The sequence below is a fragment of the Lissotriton vulgaris genome, chromosome 4_1 (genome assembly GCF_964263255.1).
Source record: "Lissotriton vulgaris chromosome 4_1, aLisVul1.2, whole genome shotgun sequence".
Classification (NCBI taxonomy): Eukaryota; Metazoa; Chordata; class Amphibia; order Caudata; family Salamandridae; genus Lissotriton; species Lissotriton vulgaris.
In genome coordinates, this window is record NC_141691.1 from 1,694,154,718 (window position 1) to 1,694,174,351 (window position 19,634).

The 19,634-nt window shown below is 43.4% G+C and overlaps 1 protein-coding gene across 4 annotated transcripts in view; it reads left to right on the forward strand.

Moving 5' to 3' along the window:
• OSGIN2 (oxidative stress induced growth inhibitor family member 2) overlaps positions 1–19,634 on the forward strand; it is a 127,820-nt gene that overhangs the window by 38,766 nt on the left and 69,420 nt on the right. For all 4 annotated transcript variants that reach the window (XM_086965969.1, XM_086965971.1, XM_086965970.1 and 1 more), the window contains one exon: positions 11,378–11,514. In XM_086965969.1, the coding sequence (XP_086822095.1) occupies positions 11,378–11,514 (137 nt within the window). The remainder of the gene's footprint in view (positions 1–11,377; positions 11,515–19,634) is intronic.

Consider the following 19,634-nt stretch of genomic DNA (forward strand, 5'->3'; position numbering starts at 1 on the left):
AATGGAAGAACAGGGGAAAAAAATAGCGATACAAGGCCCCTAAAAAACAGGTCCAAACAACTTGTCTTTAAACCACTTTACGAATCAAAAGGAGCACATGGTATCCTAAATAGAGGAAATATCCCCTGGCTACTGAAAAATTTACCAACGCTTGAATGGATAACATCAGAAGACATCGAATGTGTGGGCTTTCAGCCTAACCCGGAAGGAATACTTCCACTAACACTGATATCAGTACCCACAGGACCAATAGTGGACTCAATCCTGAAAGTGCACGGAACGTTTCGTGAATGGGGGATACTAATAAGTCAACTGCCACCAAAGGTCTATCCAACAGCCTTTTTAAACACAGGAAGTCACACAAATAAATCACGGCTTGGAGAAATTAACACTGTTAATCATATTAGAAAATCCTCTCGGCAAAACAAACCTGGAAGACACAAATTGCCCTTACACATTAGAGAAAGAGTACAGAAATTAGGTAAATGAACAATGGCTCTTGACATCCCTGCACGGTAACAAGGAGCACTGACAAACTTTACCACAAGAACTACTGCAAGAAAAGAATATGGCCACTTCTACAATGAAGGTATGCTCATCGAACATAAATGGGATTTGTGGAAAATTGATGGAAGCTAAAATACAAGGATTCTCAAACCAATACTATTGCAGGAAACATGGGCAATAGACCCATTTATGTTAAAACACTACAGGGGATATTTTGAACCAGCAGTTAAATATCAGAAATTTGGACGCCCCTGTGGAGGTCTAGCAATATTCGTATAAAATGAGCAAATCCATATGAACAATCGAAACCTCTTGCAATAAAAATTTGCTACAAATCTTGTAAAAGTAGGCCCTATAAAGCTCTAACCTTAGTCAATGTTTACATACCTACAAAACGGATCTCAAAGAAAGAGATGGCTATTGCCCTAAATGACTTATTATTGGAGCAAATTTTGGAAGAGCCATTGGCCGATTACATTGTAACAGGGGATTTTAATACAAACTTGTTAATGCCCTTAGTGTGGGGCGACTTTGTCCAATCCCAAAATCAACAATGGGCAATACCGGACCCAATAATGGAACCTAGAACAGACAATAAACAAAATAGAATAGGGAGAAATTTGGTGAAGGACATGGAAGCGCTGGGTCTCAGGATACTATATGGCAGATTTCCAACGGACTGTCCACCAGCTTGTTCTTTTCACTCAAGTAATGGTAATTCACAAATCGATTACACATTAACATCGTTGACTACTTTTAACAAGGTGACATCTTATTGCTTGAATAAAGTCTCGGACAGCGATCACAGCCAGCAAATCATTGAGATAAACCTATCCTGTCCAAAATCTGAAAACTTCCAGACAATCTCAGGTCAGATCTGTACCATTAACTATAAGAAACTCATATGGAAACCTGAAAACACGGATGAGATCACGGCAAAGGCAAAACCTAGTGATAGCATGCATGGATGAAAAAACAAAGACAACTGTCATAGACCGATGGGAAAAATTTACCTAGAAAGTAGTAACCTACAATACAAAAACAACAGGTGTACAAAGGGGGAAAGTGGCCCAGAGCAAAAAAAGAGAAACCAGAGAATCCAACATCTTTCTTCCTCATACTGTAAGGAAAATCAGAAGAACGCGAAACAGGCTTAGGAGACAGCTAACCAAGTCCCCGCTCAACGAGAAAATAGTGGCATTATTAAGAAATACAAATTATACTCTAAGGAAATTGATTTGGAATGAAAAGAACAAAGCCAGACAAGACCTGTGGACAAAAATAAACAATGCAAGCACATTAGCAAACTCAAGTGAGTTCTGGAGATTAATTAATGGCCTAGCTAGATCAAATAAAGCTGCTATAGGATCTAGTTTATCTGAAGTAGAATCGGTGACGTTTCTTAAAATACATCTAAATCCTAATCAACCAGCATTTAGAGAATGTATTGCTAATGTGCGCACCACAAAAGTTGACCTAGTAGGTGATAGTGAAATTTTAATATCCAAAACTCAAGTGGCCAGATTGATAAAAAAACAAAAGAATGTGGCCCCCGGTCCCAATGGTATCCCTTTTGCACTATTCAAAGAAGCACCTGATTTTTGGTCAATTTACCTTACAGATTTTTTAAAGAAGTGGTACAGAGCAGTCAAATCCCGAAGTCATGGAAAGGATCACTTATAACACTCATATTTGAGAAAGGAAATTGGCAACTGCCGGAAAACTATCGCCTAATTACTTTGCAGGATACGGATGCCAAGCTGGAATTCTATTGACGAACTTAACAGACTGGGCAAAAGAGAAACGGGTACTGCCCCCGAACCAAACAGGCTTTATCAAAGGCCTTGGTACGTCCACAAACATTTTAACTTTATCAATACTAATTGACAAAGCAATTTTATCTAAACAACCGTTATACCTATGTTTCGTAGATTTTAAATCTGCTTTTGATTGTGTTGACAGAGAACTTCTATGGGATAAACTTAGCAAACAAGGAATACCGGATAATCTGTTAAAGATGATTAAGCTCCTGCACTCAGAAACTTGGGTTAGGGTGAGGACGGGAGAGGAAAAAACATTAACCAAAACAATTCCTACATCTAGTGGTCTCAAACAAGGATGCGTGTTGACCCCCTTACTTTTGAATCTATTTTTAGCTGATCTTACCACTGAGTTAAATGAAATCAAAGCACACCCTCCATGGTTAGCTCAAAAACAGATATCCAACCTATTATACGCAGATGACATCATACTTTTAAGTCACACCAAAGTCCGAATGCAACCACTAATTGATAGCATCTCTAAGTATACAAAGGAAAACGGCATGTACATAAACAAAGTTAAGACCAAGGTAATGGTAATTACAAAAAATGTACGACTTAAATCTACATATAAATGGATCTTGCAAGACAAAAAATTGGAGCGAGTACTGACTACAAATATTTGGGCGTCACTTTCAACGATAACTGCAATTTCCAGATGCAAAAACTGGACATTACAAGGAAAACGACCTCCCTTGTCGGGGCATTTAGAACAATTCAGAAAACCATAGGAGACTTGTCTTATCGCCCCTTATTAAAAATAATTGCCGCAAAATTATTGCCTACCCTAACATATGGTAGTGAGGAGCTCAACGGGAAAGACGCGGAGATCATCAATACCGCTGTCGCCAAAACGTACAGAACCTTATTCTCTCTCCCAAAGAATGCCTCACAAGCCCAGGTGAGATTGGAGTTTGGGCTAAATAACCAATGGTACGTAAGGAAGGGGCACACACTGAAAGTGTGGAACAGAATAAAAAGCAATCAGGAAAATGAAATGTCTCGCTTATTGTTGCAAGAAGTAAAAAATAATAGAAACCTAACTGCCTGCTCCTACTTAAACAGAGCAATTGACTAATTTGGTATAACACCCATTTGGAACACCACCGTCGCGCAGGAGAGCTTAAAAAACAGTATATAAACTTACTGATCATCTCTCCCTGATAAAGGACAAAGATACTTTCGTTAAACGAAATCATGCATGGCCAATAGTTAATGGATTCAAGAAAAAAAGGTCCAAAATTACCTGGAAAAATCATGGTCGGAAAAAAAAAACATCTTTATTAATGCTAGATTTGGCTATTTTGCCAGGCTTATGTCACTTGGCAGCATGGAAAAGATTAAATGATAACAACCTATGCAGGCTATGTAAATTAGGACAAGAAAACATCCTACACTTATTGTGTCTTTGTCCAGATCTGGAAGTTGAAAGAAAAACTATACTTAAGAAACTATTTAATAAATGTGGTGTAAGGACATGTAGGCAGGCCTTAATGGCAAGTTTAAATCCAGATGATCTACCAATTAATTCAGGATTCAACAAATTCCTTTGTGCTGTACAAAAAAAGTTAGAGGCTTTTGTTTGATTAACTTACGGATTGTGTGAATATGAATCTACAGAATTAACTTTAAAAATAACCATAAATGATTGATTATTATAGCACCTAATGTGTACGGTAACGGCCTAATTTTTAGGAAATTAATTGAACTTACGGATTGTTTTATAATTTTAAATCTGTTAATGTTTTAGCTGCTTTTTGTAAGATTTTAATTAATCAAACAAATACAAATAATTTTGAAAAAACCTTCATAGGTAAGGGGATGGCAGGGCCTTTGGCTGCTCTACAGATCTGGAACCTTGGCAAAGAGGTAGAAGGTTTGCACCCTTGTTTAAAAGTTGGAAATTGACAAAGGACTCCTCACATACAGAGTACTCAACAGAATGAGAAAGCTGGACCTTGACTGCTGTGTTGACATCAAGGAGATGCCATGCTTCCTTTTCAACAAAAGAGGTAACAAAAAAAATGAAGAAAGAATAATTTCCTGGTTATGGTGGAAAGAAAAAGGCAGTCCAGTCCTAAACATATATTTAATATGTCACAAAGTGCACAAATAAGGAGCTCTAACAGAAAGAAATTCTAACTTCCCCAACCTGCGTGTGATGGTAATGGCCTCCAAAAAGGAAAAGTTGAAGAACAAAAAAATCTCTTCTAATGACTCCAAAGGAGGGAACTACAGAGCATTAAGATATAAAAGCAAATCCTAAGAGGAAAAAGGGTGGCGGCGTAATGAAAATCCTCTCAGGAGACTTACCTAATTGTTCCATGTCGGAGAGATCTTCTAAAGGTCCCCTGTCTACCCTTATGTCTGCCTACCAAACTCTAAGGATGGATATTGCTGGGCCCTGATCAAATTTTTCTTGGAGGAATTGTAAGACCTATCCAGGCTCACAAGAGCAGGGATACTGTATACCATGAAGCAAAGAAAAGGCAGCGATGTTCATAAGAGAAAAAGAGACGCCTAAGTATTGGATCCCACACCTCTCAGCTTCCAGGCCGACAGATGAAGATTTTGACAGGACACCTGAGACAGAAGAAGTCTGTATATTGGAAAAGTATTTTGAGGCAGTTTCCATTCCAAAGACTTTCACATACCATTGCCTACGTAACGTTTGTTCTTGTGTTTGAGTGTCCTCCATTTATTTCAGTATTATACCTCTACTTGTACTTTGTACGCTTTTGTAACCTGCACACATGTCACTTTTTCCTCCTGTAATGCACGTTTGCTACCTCTTGTATTTTGTATTCTCACGATTGTCACTTTTTTCTCATGTAATGTAACGTTTGCTTTTGTAATTTTTTCACTTGTAATGTTCTCATGTATCAGTTCTGTTCCTATTGTGAAGCACTCTGACACCTCCGGGTAAAGTCCGCGCTATATAAAAAAACATAAATAAATAAATAAATAAAATATAATCTAGTGCCAGGATGTGACTATTAGGATTGCTATTTCCCGCTGGACAGTGGCGGGTGACACAGATAAATATCGACGGGCGGGTGGAGGGGGAACGGGGGGATGGGGGATGATGGGAAGCGCACAGGGTGCGCGCTTTGCAGGGGGAGTTTAATAATGAAAAAAACTCTTACCTGGTGCTGCTCATCTGCTGCCTGTTCCTGGTCCCCACCGTCCCAGGGAAGGCATCATGACTCCCCATCCAATCCCGTGCTGTTCTCAAGCATGAGAATAGCATGGGAATTGGCCTGATTGGGCTGGATTAATGCTTGCTCAGGTGCAGTGAGTCAGTGCTGTTCCTCCAACCCGGCTGTGCAATACAGCTGGGTTGCAGAAACCCAAGTGCGCATTCCAGTTTGGCAAGCCTACGACGTCCAGTCAAACTGACAAGTGCACTTAAAAGTGCACTTCTACCACTCCTCCTCCCCCCTTCCATGGCCCAGCCTTGCCCCTTCCCTGCACATGCTGGCTCAGCCAGCCGCTGAAAAATAAAACAATAGTAAAATATTGTTTTATTTTTCAGCTGCTGGCTCTGAGCAAGTGGGGCGATGATCCTCTGCCATTGCAGAGGAACCGCCGCTGCCTATCGAGATGAGTTGAAAATCTGTTAAATAGTGGAAATGGAGGGAAGGCATACAAAAGAAGGGAAGGTCAAAGAGAGTTCCATTGGACTGTCCTCTAAGTCCCAACTCTGGATCCCAGGCGAGGCAACATGGAAAAATAGCATTGCTGAAACTGACGTAGAGTCCACCTTTATAGACTCGAAACTCTTGTAAACCTCCAGGAAGTCTAGAAGAACTAGGTTAGAAATGGGATGGAGGACAACTCTGCTCAAGTGATCTACTCTTACATTAAAGGAAGCTGATAGGGCTAAGTGATGTTTTTCTACCCGCATGCAGATCTGAACTGCTAAAGGCAGTGGAGCTGGAGATTTCATTCCTGACTGCCTGCTTATGTAACATTTTGCTGTTGTATTTTCAGAGTGAACCAATTCTGCTTGACCCCAGATTTGTAGGGAGAACCATAGAGGGACTCTGTGAATTGCTGTCAGCTCGCTTTAATAGGACGTGACAATGGTTTTGATAAAAAGAGAAAAAAAACAGATCCTACAAGGATCTTGAGAAGGAGAGTGGCAGAGCCCAATCCGCTACTTGGAAATTGTGGTAGAAGGAGTTGAACATTAGCCTAAAGGAGGGAATCTGAAACTTTCTGCACCCAATTGAAAGTGCAACTGTTTTGAGGCCAGTTTTTACAAACGGAACATTGAAAAGGTTCTGCTGATTTAAGGTTCAACAGCTGATTGCTGTGCTGCTGAGAACTGCCACTTTTCTACCTGCTCTGCTGTGTTGGCCAGCTGCCTACTGCTTTTTGCTTTGAATGAGAAGGACTGGACCTGTTCTCAGATCCTTGCACCCAAGTTTCTCCAAGGGCTTGTTGGCTTGCCCCCTCTTCTCTGAAGTTTCAGGGGCACAAAAGACTACTTGCAACTCTTCTGGTGCAGCTGGACTCTGCCATCTGTGAGTCCTACCCTTGCCTGAGGTGCCCCTTCCAGTTCTGGGCTTTGGCAAAATCGACACAGTGAATAGTAGTGAAAAATAATCATTTGTGATTAGGGGAATCAGTTGAGAGCAATATAAAGCAAAGATATTGAGGACTCACAGTTCAAGTTTTGATCCACCGAGAATTGGTCATACAGGTCATGTGGAAATGTACCCAAAAGTGAGCACACAGGTGCAGGGTCACCCTCTCGTCCACGGGTTACAAAAACTAACAAAAAGAGATCGGTACTGGAGTTGGAATAAAATAACAAGTTTATTAATCACTCATGAGTGGGACCACGTCCACACAACACTCTCAAGTGTTGTAGGAGGAGGTACACTGAACTCACTAACCATCGTCCCTATATAAATTTTTGTTGTAATGTAAGCACATGGACAGAAATGGAAAGAACAAGTTTAGAAATAGCTATTCGCAAACAAGGGCAGATAGATGACTACGTGGTCAGCAAATTGGGAGGGGGAGCAGGAATGCTTATGACAGCAGTAAACAGTCAAAAGATAACATCTAAGACCAGGTGCACTGGCAGCTACAAACCCCCAGCAAGTACATTGCTCGGCTATGTCAGGAGGTCAATTAAAATAGATGGCACAAGCAGAGTGAAAAGGCGAACAGCAGAGGATGAAAGAATTACGAAGGAAACTAAATGGACACCACAGCCAAAATGGTTGATGCTTATGATAATACATGGAGTGACGCTGCTGCTGGCTGCCTGTGTTAGGTGTTAGAATTGCTGCTACGCTGTTTTTGCACAGAGGCAATTTTTTAAACATTACTCATTTTTAATCCTTTTTAAACTTACTGTTGTTGTCTGATTGTATTAATTCTGCCTCAGTTTGGCTGTCCACGTGACCCGACTGCCTCTCTCTCTTCCGGTGGGGCCCGTCCATGCGAGCGTGCCCACCATGTTTCCTGAGTTAGCGCTTTAGCACTAATTAAGTGGGGGCTTTAAATATCACCCTGGGGGAAACGCGCAGCGGGCCGCCAGAGGCAAGCCCATCTGCACCCATCCGCGCCCCGGAAGCGCCCGGCGCTGGAAATGCTCCAGGTGGATCTGTAAGTACTATCACTAGACGGACTTTCACCATAGATAGGTTATGGGAACTCCGCTAGGATGTGAGCTGCTGCTCCCCCTTTCCCCCTTACAGTATATCTCAGGGAACGTTGTGTTCTCACTGCGGTTGGGTGCCAATCTTCTTCCTCTGAACCAATAGGTAATCCCCGACTCTGGCTCCTTCAGGGGTACCTAATGTTAATAGGGCCAGGACTGAAGGTAAATTGCTTGGCTTGCTTCTTGATACTAGATCTAGGCGTAAGCACGCCCTCAATATCTTTGAATTGCTGGAAGATGTCAGCCCGGATTTCTTATTTTAACGGAAACGTGGCTATGTGACTCATCCAATCCTGCAATTGCTGCAGCCATTCCTACGGGCTACCAAATGGCCAGGAGAGATCACCCTAGCGCCAGGGGGGGCATCTATTCCTGCGTGTTTCTTCACTCAGAAGATGTTGCCAGGGCTGAATCCTTTGGGTTCCATCTGGTAATATCTCCCCATCAATCCATGGCCAGCTTCCTAGTGTATAGACCACCGGGCCCCGTTGGGATGTTTAACAAAGCTATTAGTAATGCGGCGGCAGCCATTGTGCTTAAACACAAACACTGTTTAATATTAGGGGACTTTAATGTCCATATGGATTAAATTAACGATCCTGATGCTACTAGCTTAGCGGAGGCGCTGAATACTTTCTGACCCACGAAAAGGGCCATATTCTAGATCAGGTCTTTTCCACATGGGATTTAGATGTTTCTCCCCCTTGGCCACTGGTATGGTCAGACCATTTCCTTTTGGAGTTTAGAGTCCACCGTGAGACTGGACCCTCTAATATCCAGAGTAAACCCGTGTGGGCAACATTAGACCTTATCATTGTATCACACCTGAAGCGGTGACGGTGGCCTTTGACTCCCACCCAAACATTTTGAGTGGTAATGTGGAAGATGATGTTACTGTCTTGGACAACTGGCTTCTGCTTAGTGCAGCAGAGCTTGCCCCTCCCTCTTCTCGTCCTACTTTGACCTCTCAAGTCTCTGCTCCTTAGTTTACGCCTGCTATTAAAGAAAGCAGGAGGACCTGCAAAAGACTCGAGAGAGCGTGGAGGAAAATCTTTGAGAGCAAGGAGAAAACTGCGTATAAACAAGCACTGAAACTGCATCACAAACTTCTCCTCAAAGAGGAAAAATGCCTTTTCTCATCAAGAATAGAACCTGCCGGGAATACTAATAAAGAGATTTTTAAAATAGTAAAGGAATTCTCATCCCCTAATGCTGTGACTAGGACTTTTTCCCCCTTTGGGTGGATCAGATGGCCTTGTTCTTTGCCGACAAAATTAGAAAGATCCAGGACACTTTCCTTAGCTCCCAAGGGGCTAACTTTTGGGATAAGATCCCCTCCCACCTTGATCTTCAGGCGAGCTGCCCGCTCTTTACAGCGTTTCCCCCTTTACCATTAACAACTTCCTTAGGCATCTTGAAGAACCTGAAATCAGGTGCTCCTTCTGACCCTTGCCCTGCGTTTACTTTGGCAGCAATAGCTTCCTCCATTAATCCCTATGTGAACCAGATTCTGAATACCTCCCTGCAGCACAGGCTGGTTTCTGACAAGTGGAAGAAAGCACATATTCTTCCCCTTCTGAAAAAGCCAATATGGATCCAGAGCTTCCCGTTAACTATAGGCTCATATCCCTTTTGCCTTTTTTTTCCAAAGTACTGGAAAAAAAAGTTCACTCAGTCACCTATGCATTTCTTGAGACTAACAACATTTCGCATCAAAGCCAATCTGGGTTTTGCTCTAACTTTAGCACCAAAACAGCACTTCTGGAAATTTCAGAATCCATTAAGGTCGGCAAGGCTATGCTGATACTGTTAGATCTTTCAGCAGCTTTTGATACAGTCCCTCACAGCCATCTCCTGAAGAGACTCCAGGAGGCTGGTTTTAGAGGGATGGTTCTCAAATGATTTGCCTCTTTTCTATCAGGGCGTCAACAAACAGTTTGGGCCCCCTTCTTTTTCCGCCTTAATCCCCCCACTGGAGGTGGGTGTGCCTCAGGGCTCGGTGCTTAGTCCAACTTTATTCAATCTGTACATGTCCCCATTGGCTAGTCTAGTTGAGTCACATGGAGTTAAAATAGTGTCGTATGGTGAAGACACCCAACTCCTTTTTACATGCAACAAGGATTCAGAGTTTAAGGGGGAAGCAATCATGGCCTGCCTCTCGGCGGTGTTCTCCTGACTCCAGCTGAATGAACTTAAATGTAATTCCGATAATTCGGAAATCATCTTCTTTGGTTGCCCATCTAACAACTTATGGCAGAACTGGTGGCTCAGGACATGCACCCTCCTGCTAACCCGGTGTCAACTGTAAAAAACCTTGGCGTAAAACTGGACAATTCTCAGTATGAAGCCGCAGGTTCAGACTGTGGCCGGTCAGAGCTTTGGCTTTTTGAAAATGCTCAAACAATTTCTTTCATTACTTTCGATCCCTTACAGGAAAATTTTAGTCCACGCCGAGAGTTGGCCTCAGGCTGGACTACATAAACATTCTTTATCTGGGTTTTCCAGAGTATCTGCTTACTCGTCTTCAAGTTGTGCAAAATGCTGCATCCAGGGCCATTCTATCTCTTGGCCCCAGGACTCGGATGTATGTTCATTTGAATTATCTACACTGGCTTCCGATCCGTAAGCGGAAACAGTTTAAGGCCTTGGTGCTGGCTTTTAAGGCCTTACATGGGTATGGTGCTCCTTACTTGAGGAAGAGAGTTCAATTTTATCATTCACAACGCTCTCTTCGCTCCGCCTCATTGGCGCGAGTCTGTATTCCGGTGGTGAAATACTCTCATTGTAGGCCGCTCCTTCTGGCTGAGAACGGCAAAACTATGGAATGATCTACCACTTGCGGTGAGACTTCTTCAGGATCTCCTAAATCTCTAAAAACATGGCTGTTTCAGCAATAACGCAACACATGTCGCTCTGCACACCTTCCCTTTCTGTCTAGTTCAGCCACACTCACTCGGCGCCGGGACACTCAGTAGAGTAGCTGTGCGCTTTATAAAACCCCAGCTAACATAACATAACATAACAATGAAAATATTACACGTTTCCATAGTCACACAATGTGTTTCTTGTCTCCATAAACTGTATTGCAGTGGAAAGTAAACCAATTGTTTAACTATCTCAGCTACCATTGCATGGTGGGCCCAAATAATACATGGTTCAGCTTGAAAACTAGTAAATTCACATGAGCAGTCTTACTTCCTATAAATATAATTGAAACTTTTGTTCAAGTACCAATAAGTAGTGTTGAGAATTTAGAAAATAAAATAAAAAAACATACATTGGGCTTGAGTCCGTTTATTCATTTTTACTGTTATAAATTAAAAGAAAAAAAAGTTATGATATTAAAGTTCGTTTCTTTTCTTGTTTTAAGGTAATGGGCCATCTGGAATATGTCTTTCGTACATGTTGTCAGGGTACAGACCATATTTGTCTCCTGATGTGATGCATCCAAATCCAATTTTGAACAGTAAATTAGAAGAAGCAAGACATCTCTCTATTGTTGATCAGGTATGTTCATATGTGCTTTCTCTGAAGTCCTTTTTAGGTATCTAATTCTTTATAGCTCACTTAACAGGTGGTCATGCAACTCTTATGTGGTATCTTGCTGAAAAGTGTTTGCATGTTGTCTTTTAAGTAGTAGTTGTCAACCCATCTACCTCTGCTACTGGTAAACTACTTCAAAGTTCCTGTGCTTTCCATTAATTTACCTACAGTACATGAAAAATCAGTCTACCCCTGCCAATTGGTGACAGTGTTTCTTTGTATCTTGTGCAAGGAAATGAGTTCAGGCTATGTGAAGTGGAAACAAGGAATGCATATGGGTTCCCATATTTTTTGCTCTGTTCCTTTATGTACCCTGTGCCCTTTGTATCATAGCTGCTTCTTTTTGTTGACTCAGTTTGTTGGAAATGGTTGAATGGTTGGCAGTGTTCTTTGTTTGCCACAGCAAAGTGAGGTTTCACAGACTGTTTCCCTGAGTATGTGAATTGTTTTAGTTGCTACATGCGTTTTTCTTCCTCACTGTCAATTTTCAGCAGATTTTGCCTGAGATCTTGTTTTAGAGGGAGCGGACCATGCAAGAAGTGGATACTATACAGAGCAAACATCTGTGTTTTTAGGCACATGCTTTTTTATGCCTCAACTTGTTAGACGTGTTCAAAGATCTTTTCAACCACATCCAGAGCATGTGGGAGATCTTCATCAGCTTGGACGTGTATGAATGAATTTGTAAATCTCACTTGTCATAGACATAAGTGACCTGCTGTTTCTTTTCATCACCTTTTCTAGCTTCATATTCCCTCTGTGGTTGACCTTGACTAATAGATTCATGGTTATCACTGATAAACCACTAGTTCCTGTATGCCAGTTTACCTTCACTGCATATGTCAACCGATATACTAAAACAGACGCAATTTTGAGCTTCTAGGAGTGTCAGTGCCAAACTCTCCAAATAGGCTTGCTTTTGAGCTGAGCACCGAGGCTTCCCCTCAACTTTCATGAAGAACAGGGTGTACAAGGAAATGGATAAAGTCCCCAAGTAAAGGCCAAATTTTGCGAAACAGCCTATACCACTCAGCATTTACCATGCATATGCCTTTATCACAAATGCCTTTACGATCCATATACCTTTACCACACAAGGTAAGCATAGTTAAGGTGTGTGTGTGTGTGTGTATATATATATATATATATATATATATATATATATATATATATATATATTACCTACTGGCTATCGCCAGTAGGTATATATAGTTAGGATTTTTTCCCTATGGCATTTTTGAAAATTCTATGTCTAATAACTTTGGCGTTTGTGGACGGAATCGGCTGAAATTTTCAGGAAAATGGCAGATCCCACTGAATCTTTGAGAGTCCAGATAGGTGGTATGGTGGAAGAGGCACTTACACATGACTGGATTACTAAAAAGGAGTCCGAATTCCTGACACAGAGGAACCCGCGCATCCCTTACTTTTACACCATTCCTAAGGTGCACAAGAACCTGGAGAACCCCCCTGGTCGCCCCATAGTTTCCGGAATCTCATCCATCCTGGAACCTTTATCTAAGTTTGCGGATGCTTTCTTGAGGCCAATTGTACAGGCTACTGACACCTATCTACGGGACACTAAAGCAGTACTACAACTGTTGAATAATCAAACCTTTGATCCAACTTCACAGATGTTGCTAAGCCTGGATGTGGAGAGCCTCTATACGAGTCTCCCCCACGATGAAACCATCCAAATTATTGAGGAGGTACTGCATTCTACGAATTGGAATTACCACACTCCACGGAATGTAGTGATGGAGTGCATTTCTCTGGCACTCACGAAAAACTTTTTCGAATATGAGGGCACTCTTTTCTGGCAGAAGCATGGGACCAGCATGGGCAGCACTTTTGCCCCAAGCCTGGCTGGACTGTATGTCCACCATTTGGAATCTACGAAAATCCTGCACCAAGACAATCCACACAGGGCGAGGATTCGCACCTGGCGAAGGTACATTGATGATATCCTGGTCATCTGGGATGGAGATGCAACCATGATAACTGAATTCATTGACTGGCTAAACAATCAATGCCTTTTTGTAATTCTCTCACCAGGCTTCTAATACCAACATGGTTTTCCTAGATTTGAATATCTATTACGAAGCTGGCATTTTGAAAACGGAAACACATTTCAAACCTACGGCAAGGAACTGTCTCCTCAGATTTGACAGCTTTCATCCTCGTCATCTGAGAGAGAACCTTCCTTATGGACAGTTCCTACGCCTTCGGCGGAACTGTACTGATGTGGCCAGATACAAAACTCAGGCCAAGGATCTTAGTGCAAAACTAAGACAGAGAAAATACCCGGAAACTGTGATCAAAAAAGCCTTTACCAGAGCACGAAATAATAACCGAGATGCCCTTCTGGAGGACAATCCACGTAGGGAGGATGCCGCAAACAGGACGGTTTGCGTTACCACATACAGTCCGGTCAGCAACCAAGTGACAAAATTGGTCCACAAACATTGGCGCACTCTAACGAGTGGTGGCTTAACATTGGAGAAACCTCTGTTTGCTCACAGAAGGGGTAGGAACTTAAGAGATATACTAGTTCATACTAGACCACCCCCTCCTACCAAGGATCAGACGAGGTTACAAGGCATACATGGGCACTACCCGTGTGACAACTGTAATAACTGCCACCTCACGAGAAAGAGCCAGAATCTAACTTTTACCAATGGGACAACATGGGAACAACGTGCATTTACGAACTGCAACAGTAAAAATGTAGTCTATCTAATTACCTGCCCATGTGGAAAGGAATATGTGGGAATGACCACCAGACCTGTCAGGGTCAGGTTAAATGAACACAAAAGTAACATCAGGTGCAAGAAACTAACGACCAAGATGTCAACCCATTATATTGAACAACAACACTGTGTGAATGAGCTACAGTGGACCATAATTGAACAACTGCCCTCAGAGATAGGTCTCCTAGAAAAAGAACAACGGTGGGTGTTTCGGTTGGGAACGGACACCACTGGGCTGAATGATTCCATTCCATGGAACCTTCTCAGATAAACACTCGATCTGACTACCCACCATAATTCTGTTGATGTACACATGTGGTTACAGACAACAATTGTTTTTCTGCTGGGTACATATGGATTATTACATTAGTATAACAAGGTATCACCGAGTTGTGATCGAGGATGTACCCCTTAGAGATCATGTTCCAAGAGTTTCCCCTCTTTACCACATTTTTCTTAAAGAATTGCCATATGTTAAGTCCACACGTAAAAGCAGTCCATGTAATTGCAGATCCCAATACATCTTTGTAAAGTAACCTGATTCACCACTACTATATTAATTGCTTACTTTGCTTGGCCATCTAATTGCCTTAAATGCCTTGCCTTATTAGCACATACTATGTTTCCATCTATGTCACCGGTGTATTCATTCAAAAGCGCCATTTATCTGCAGGCGTTTTTATATAATACCGATTGCTCCGTGTTCATGCGGAGTGTCTCCGTTGACGCATGCGCTTTAGCCATGTCTACGGCGCATGCGTCTCTCCTGAGCGGTAGTGCGCATGCGCGTCAGAATAGCGGAGGGCGCTAGCGCATCACCGGACGCGCGAAGTTTGGTCTCTCCGTATTTGGGCATTCACCGGGTTGCATTATTCAATTAACCTCCGCTAATGACCCACAGGCACAACATATATAAGGGCCTCGATTCCTTTGTAGCTCACTTCATCGGAGCCGCGTTGAGGGAAGGCAGGCGATTAGCTGTTGCAGTAACCGTGAGTTATAGACCACAGAGAGAAGCAGTTTTATACTGTACTTGTGGCGTTCTGATGACCAAGTTTTCCTACTGAACCCCTGATATTGATTTCCTAGGTTTTCTGATTAGAAAGGAAGGATTCCCCAATATACGCTAAAGGCTCATGAAGTCCTGTATTTGGGAACTTTAAGTAAGATTTGTATTCCTTTCTGTTGTGCTCTCCCTACACCTGAGCACAGAGTAACGTTGGTGTTGCGTGTATGTATGTTTGTAGTGTCCTTTTTCTTTTTCCTTTCCAGGTTCCAATATTTTTTGGGTTTTACCTGATGTTTTTTCAGAGAAGCATCATTCTTCTCCTTCAACCTGTGATATTTAGACTTGTATGTTTATCTATGATTTTGTCTCCACAGGTTCTTACGCCAATTGGGCGCAACGACACTCACTGACATTTAACATTGTGAGGAACATTACACATTGTGGTAATTTTTATTTTCACTTTTACATCTTACATGTGAGTAAGGGGAGGGTAAGTGCATTAACCCTTGTCCTGAAGAAGGGGGCTTTGACCTCCGAAACATGTTGACTTTTAATACAGTGGTTTGATACCCTAACACGTATCTTTCTAAAACCACGCCCTGCACTTTTATTTTAATAATACCAGCCGGGGATTTAATAAAGTTTTTTTTTTCTCCCACGCGCCAGGTATTTTTTAACTACTCACCTTTTCACCTCACCTCACTCACACTTTTGTAAACACACACCCCCACACATAGTTCACTTCAAGTGCTCCTGCGTATCCGCGAGTCGTAGCACGCCGCATCCCGTAGAGGGGTGCGAAGGCCCCGATGATGAAGCATGACACCAAGGGGCCTGTTGGTGTGTGAGGGGCATTTAAACAACACTGTGTGTTCCCCATCACTCTAGGGATCACTATCACTCTGAGTGGATTCCACTTTGTTTATTCACATTTTGTTTCTGAGCAGCCCTTGAAAATTTGGGGGGGTTTCGTCAAGGGGGGGCCGAGAAAAAAGGGGGGTCCCAAAACGCGTTTTTCCCATGTTAATTTCCATAGGGCGGTTGGACTCACTTTTAGCTCGAACGGCTGAATGGATTTGCACGAAACTTGGCAAAATTGTAGGGACTGTTAGCCCGATGTGCCTTTGCTAGGTCTCAATATATGTGCTCCAGTAGTTTTTGAGAAATTAACGTTCAAAACAAGATATATATCTGTAACAGCGCTCTGGGCAGCGATCCGGTCCGCTTACTTTTCGCGAAACGGAACTTTGCGCGCAGAAAGCTGATTGGCTCTCCGGTGTCTGTCAACATTCTAAACAGTCCGGAGCGGCCGCCATCTTATCTCTCGGTAGGATCGAGAGAGAAGAAGAGGTGAAAAACGAAGGGGGAATTTAATGAAAGGGGGCAAGGTATACCCCTCTTGACCCCCTAGGAATGTTGTTGGGGTTATTAAAGGGTCCCGTGGGGAAAATAAAAAAAAAAAATGATTTTTCACGGTAGAAGCGCTTCACGGGCCGCGAACTGGGCCGCAAACTGGTAGCGAAACGGGAATTCGCCATTTTGTGCTTCGTTAATTAAATTACTAGGTATAAGGGGGTGCGGGAGACGTATCCTAATCCCCTATGTTTCCTGAGGGTGGCTGAGGAGGCTCATATATGTTGATACATCTCTTCCAGCGGCTGTGCGTGAGCTTTTTTTTTTTTTGCTGCGTGACAGTCCGGAGCGGCCGCCATCTTATCTCTCGGTAGGATCGAGAGAGAAGAAGAGGTGAAAAACGAAGGGGGAATTTAATGAAAGGGGGCAAGGTATCCCCCTCTTGACCCCCTAGGAATGTTGTTGGGGTTATTAAAGGGTCCCGTGGGGAAAATAAAAGAAAAATGATTTTTCACGGTAGAAGCGCTTCACGGGCCGCGAACTGGGCCGCAAACTGGTAGCGAAACGGGAATTCGCCATTTTGTGCTTCGTTAATTAAATTACTAGGTATAAGGGGGTGCGGGAGACGTATCCTAATCCCCTATGTTTCCTGAGGGTGGCTGAGGAGGCTCATATATGTTGATACATCTCTTCCAGCGGCTGCGCCATCTTGCCTTTTTTCCAATGCCACAATTTTGTCGTGCACGGCAGCCATTTTAGATGCCAGGCTGGTCCCAGGCTATCACCTACCCCTGCGGATGTAGTTTATGGCCCCAGCTGTAGAGAATTCAGACATGCCAACCCTCCCGATTCAGGCGTGAGACTACTGATTTCAGTGCTAGTCTCCCGCCTCCCGATTTCTGCAAGCAAAAACCCTGGGGCATATTACGAACAACTAGCGATAATTTTTGTCTCTAACTTGTTTAGAGACAAAAATTATCGCCGCACATCGGCGATTTTTATCGCAGATAAACTTTGCTATTATCGCAGAAAAGTCAGCGATATTCATGTATTATCGAGCAAATGCTCTTAGCCATGTTATCCACCTCCCATTGGATAACATGGCTAAGAACTGCTCAGGGCAGGTGTTAGATTTTGGAGATATTCGCGCTTAGCGCGAATATCTCCAAAAGTTGGTAATAGGAGATAGCGATGGATAGGGACTGTTTCCAGTCGCTAACATCTTGGCACGCCCACTTTGCATGTCATTAGTGATAAATATCACTGATATGCAAAGCGGGGCCCAAGATGGTCGCTATCACCTTTTAGCTGTCACTAACTGGTGTTAGCGACAGCTTGGTAATAGGGAGATAATTGTATCTCTTTTTTTTTTTGGCTTTTAAAGTCCAAAAAGCGGAAATAAACCCCCTTGATAATATGCCCCATGATTTCTCGGGAGTTTCAGCTGACAGGGCTTGGTATTGTGTTACGTGCTAATTCTTCCAGGAAACGTCAGAGGGTCGATGCAGGGGTTCTAGAAGGGGTGATAAACCATTTAAGCCTCATGAACAAGCGCATGGTCTTTTAAAGATTTGTGAAGTACTCGGGGCGGCGGTGTGTGTCCTCTTTCAGGAGCGGGCGGGGGGGCACTGCCAGCAACTTGCCAGGCCAGGCAGTGTTCAACACGTGCGTCACCCTTTCTCTGCCTGCTATTGCGCTCCATGCTTCGGAAAGGTAAGAAAAAGAACGTGCATTTGAGTTTGAAATGTCCGATCTTGTAGCAGTACACTTGCAAAGCCCACACATGACAATAACCCGATTCAAGGCCCCATTCACCCGATTTTTTAAACATATATAGCACTCCAACAAAGTTAGATTTTAAAACTTTATTAACATTTAACTATAATGAACGGAACAAAAACTGTAAAAACATTTAAACATTTTTCACCCAAAAAAGCAACAATGGTCAGAAGCTGTCTTTTGTGCGAATAGTCCCAAAGCAGCACAACGTGCAGAGTTCTGGACGGCACCCAGGTGATGTCGCCTGGGTGCCGCACTGGTTTTGGGATCCTACAATGCTGCTCCGAAAATTGGCGTGGGGCGTCCCGGGTGGGGCGAGGGGAGGCCTCGTCAGTAGTGGTCTGTTGTGCGAATAGTCCCAAGGCAGCAGAACGCGCTGAGATGTTGATGGCACCCAGGTGATGTCCAGTAAACTGCCGCACTGGTTTTGGTATCCTACAATGCTGCTCCGAAAATTGGCGTGCGGCGGCCCGGGGGGGGGGGGGGGCGGCCGTGGGGGAGGCGGCGTGAACGGGCCTCCCCAGGTGGCAGCCATCCAGCTGAGTTGCGCCCGCTCTTGTGGCTACAGCGTCTCGCTCACCATGTTGTTGAGTTGCTCCCACTTTTGCAGTGCAGCGATAGGCGCCTGCCACAGGACTCTTAAAATGGCGGACAGCTCTTCGGTTTTGGGCCTGGTGCACTGAAATGGCCCTGGGACACCTTGGAACTCGGACGCTTGCCTGCTAGGGCTTGGGCTCCATTCTCGAAAAGCGTCCCCTCAGCCGTGAAGATTCTACAAAAGTCTTGGGGGCCCCCGACTCCCGCAGGCTTCCGGTGGGGAGCGGCTGCCATAATTGCTCGCGGAATTACCACGACGGAGCCACGAGATGGTGGTGCTCTCATGCTGACGCCAACTTCAGTCTGAATGATCCAGAAACAAGGTGGGGCTTTCATCGTTTGGGAAAAAAAATGTTCTAAACCAATGAAAAGTGTTATTTTAGGTCATATGACCAAGCCTTCCATCTTTAGGAAACCAAAAGTAAAATGATCCAATGAAAAGTTTTATAAACGAGTCACATGACCTGTTATGCGGCATAGGGCTACAAAAAGCGTAGAAAATCCGTTGGCACGTGAGGCGGCGTCAGTAGCGGACCGATGTGCGAATAGGCCGAAGGCAGCACAACGCATCGAGATCCGGATGGCACCGAGGTGGTG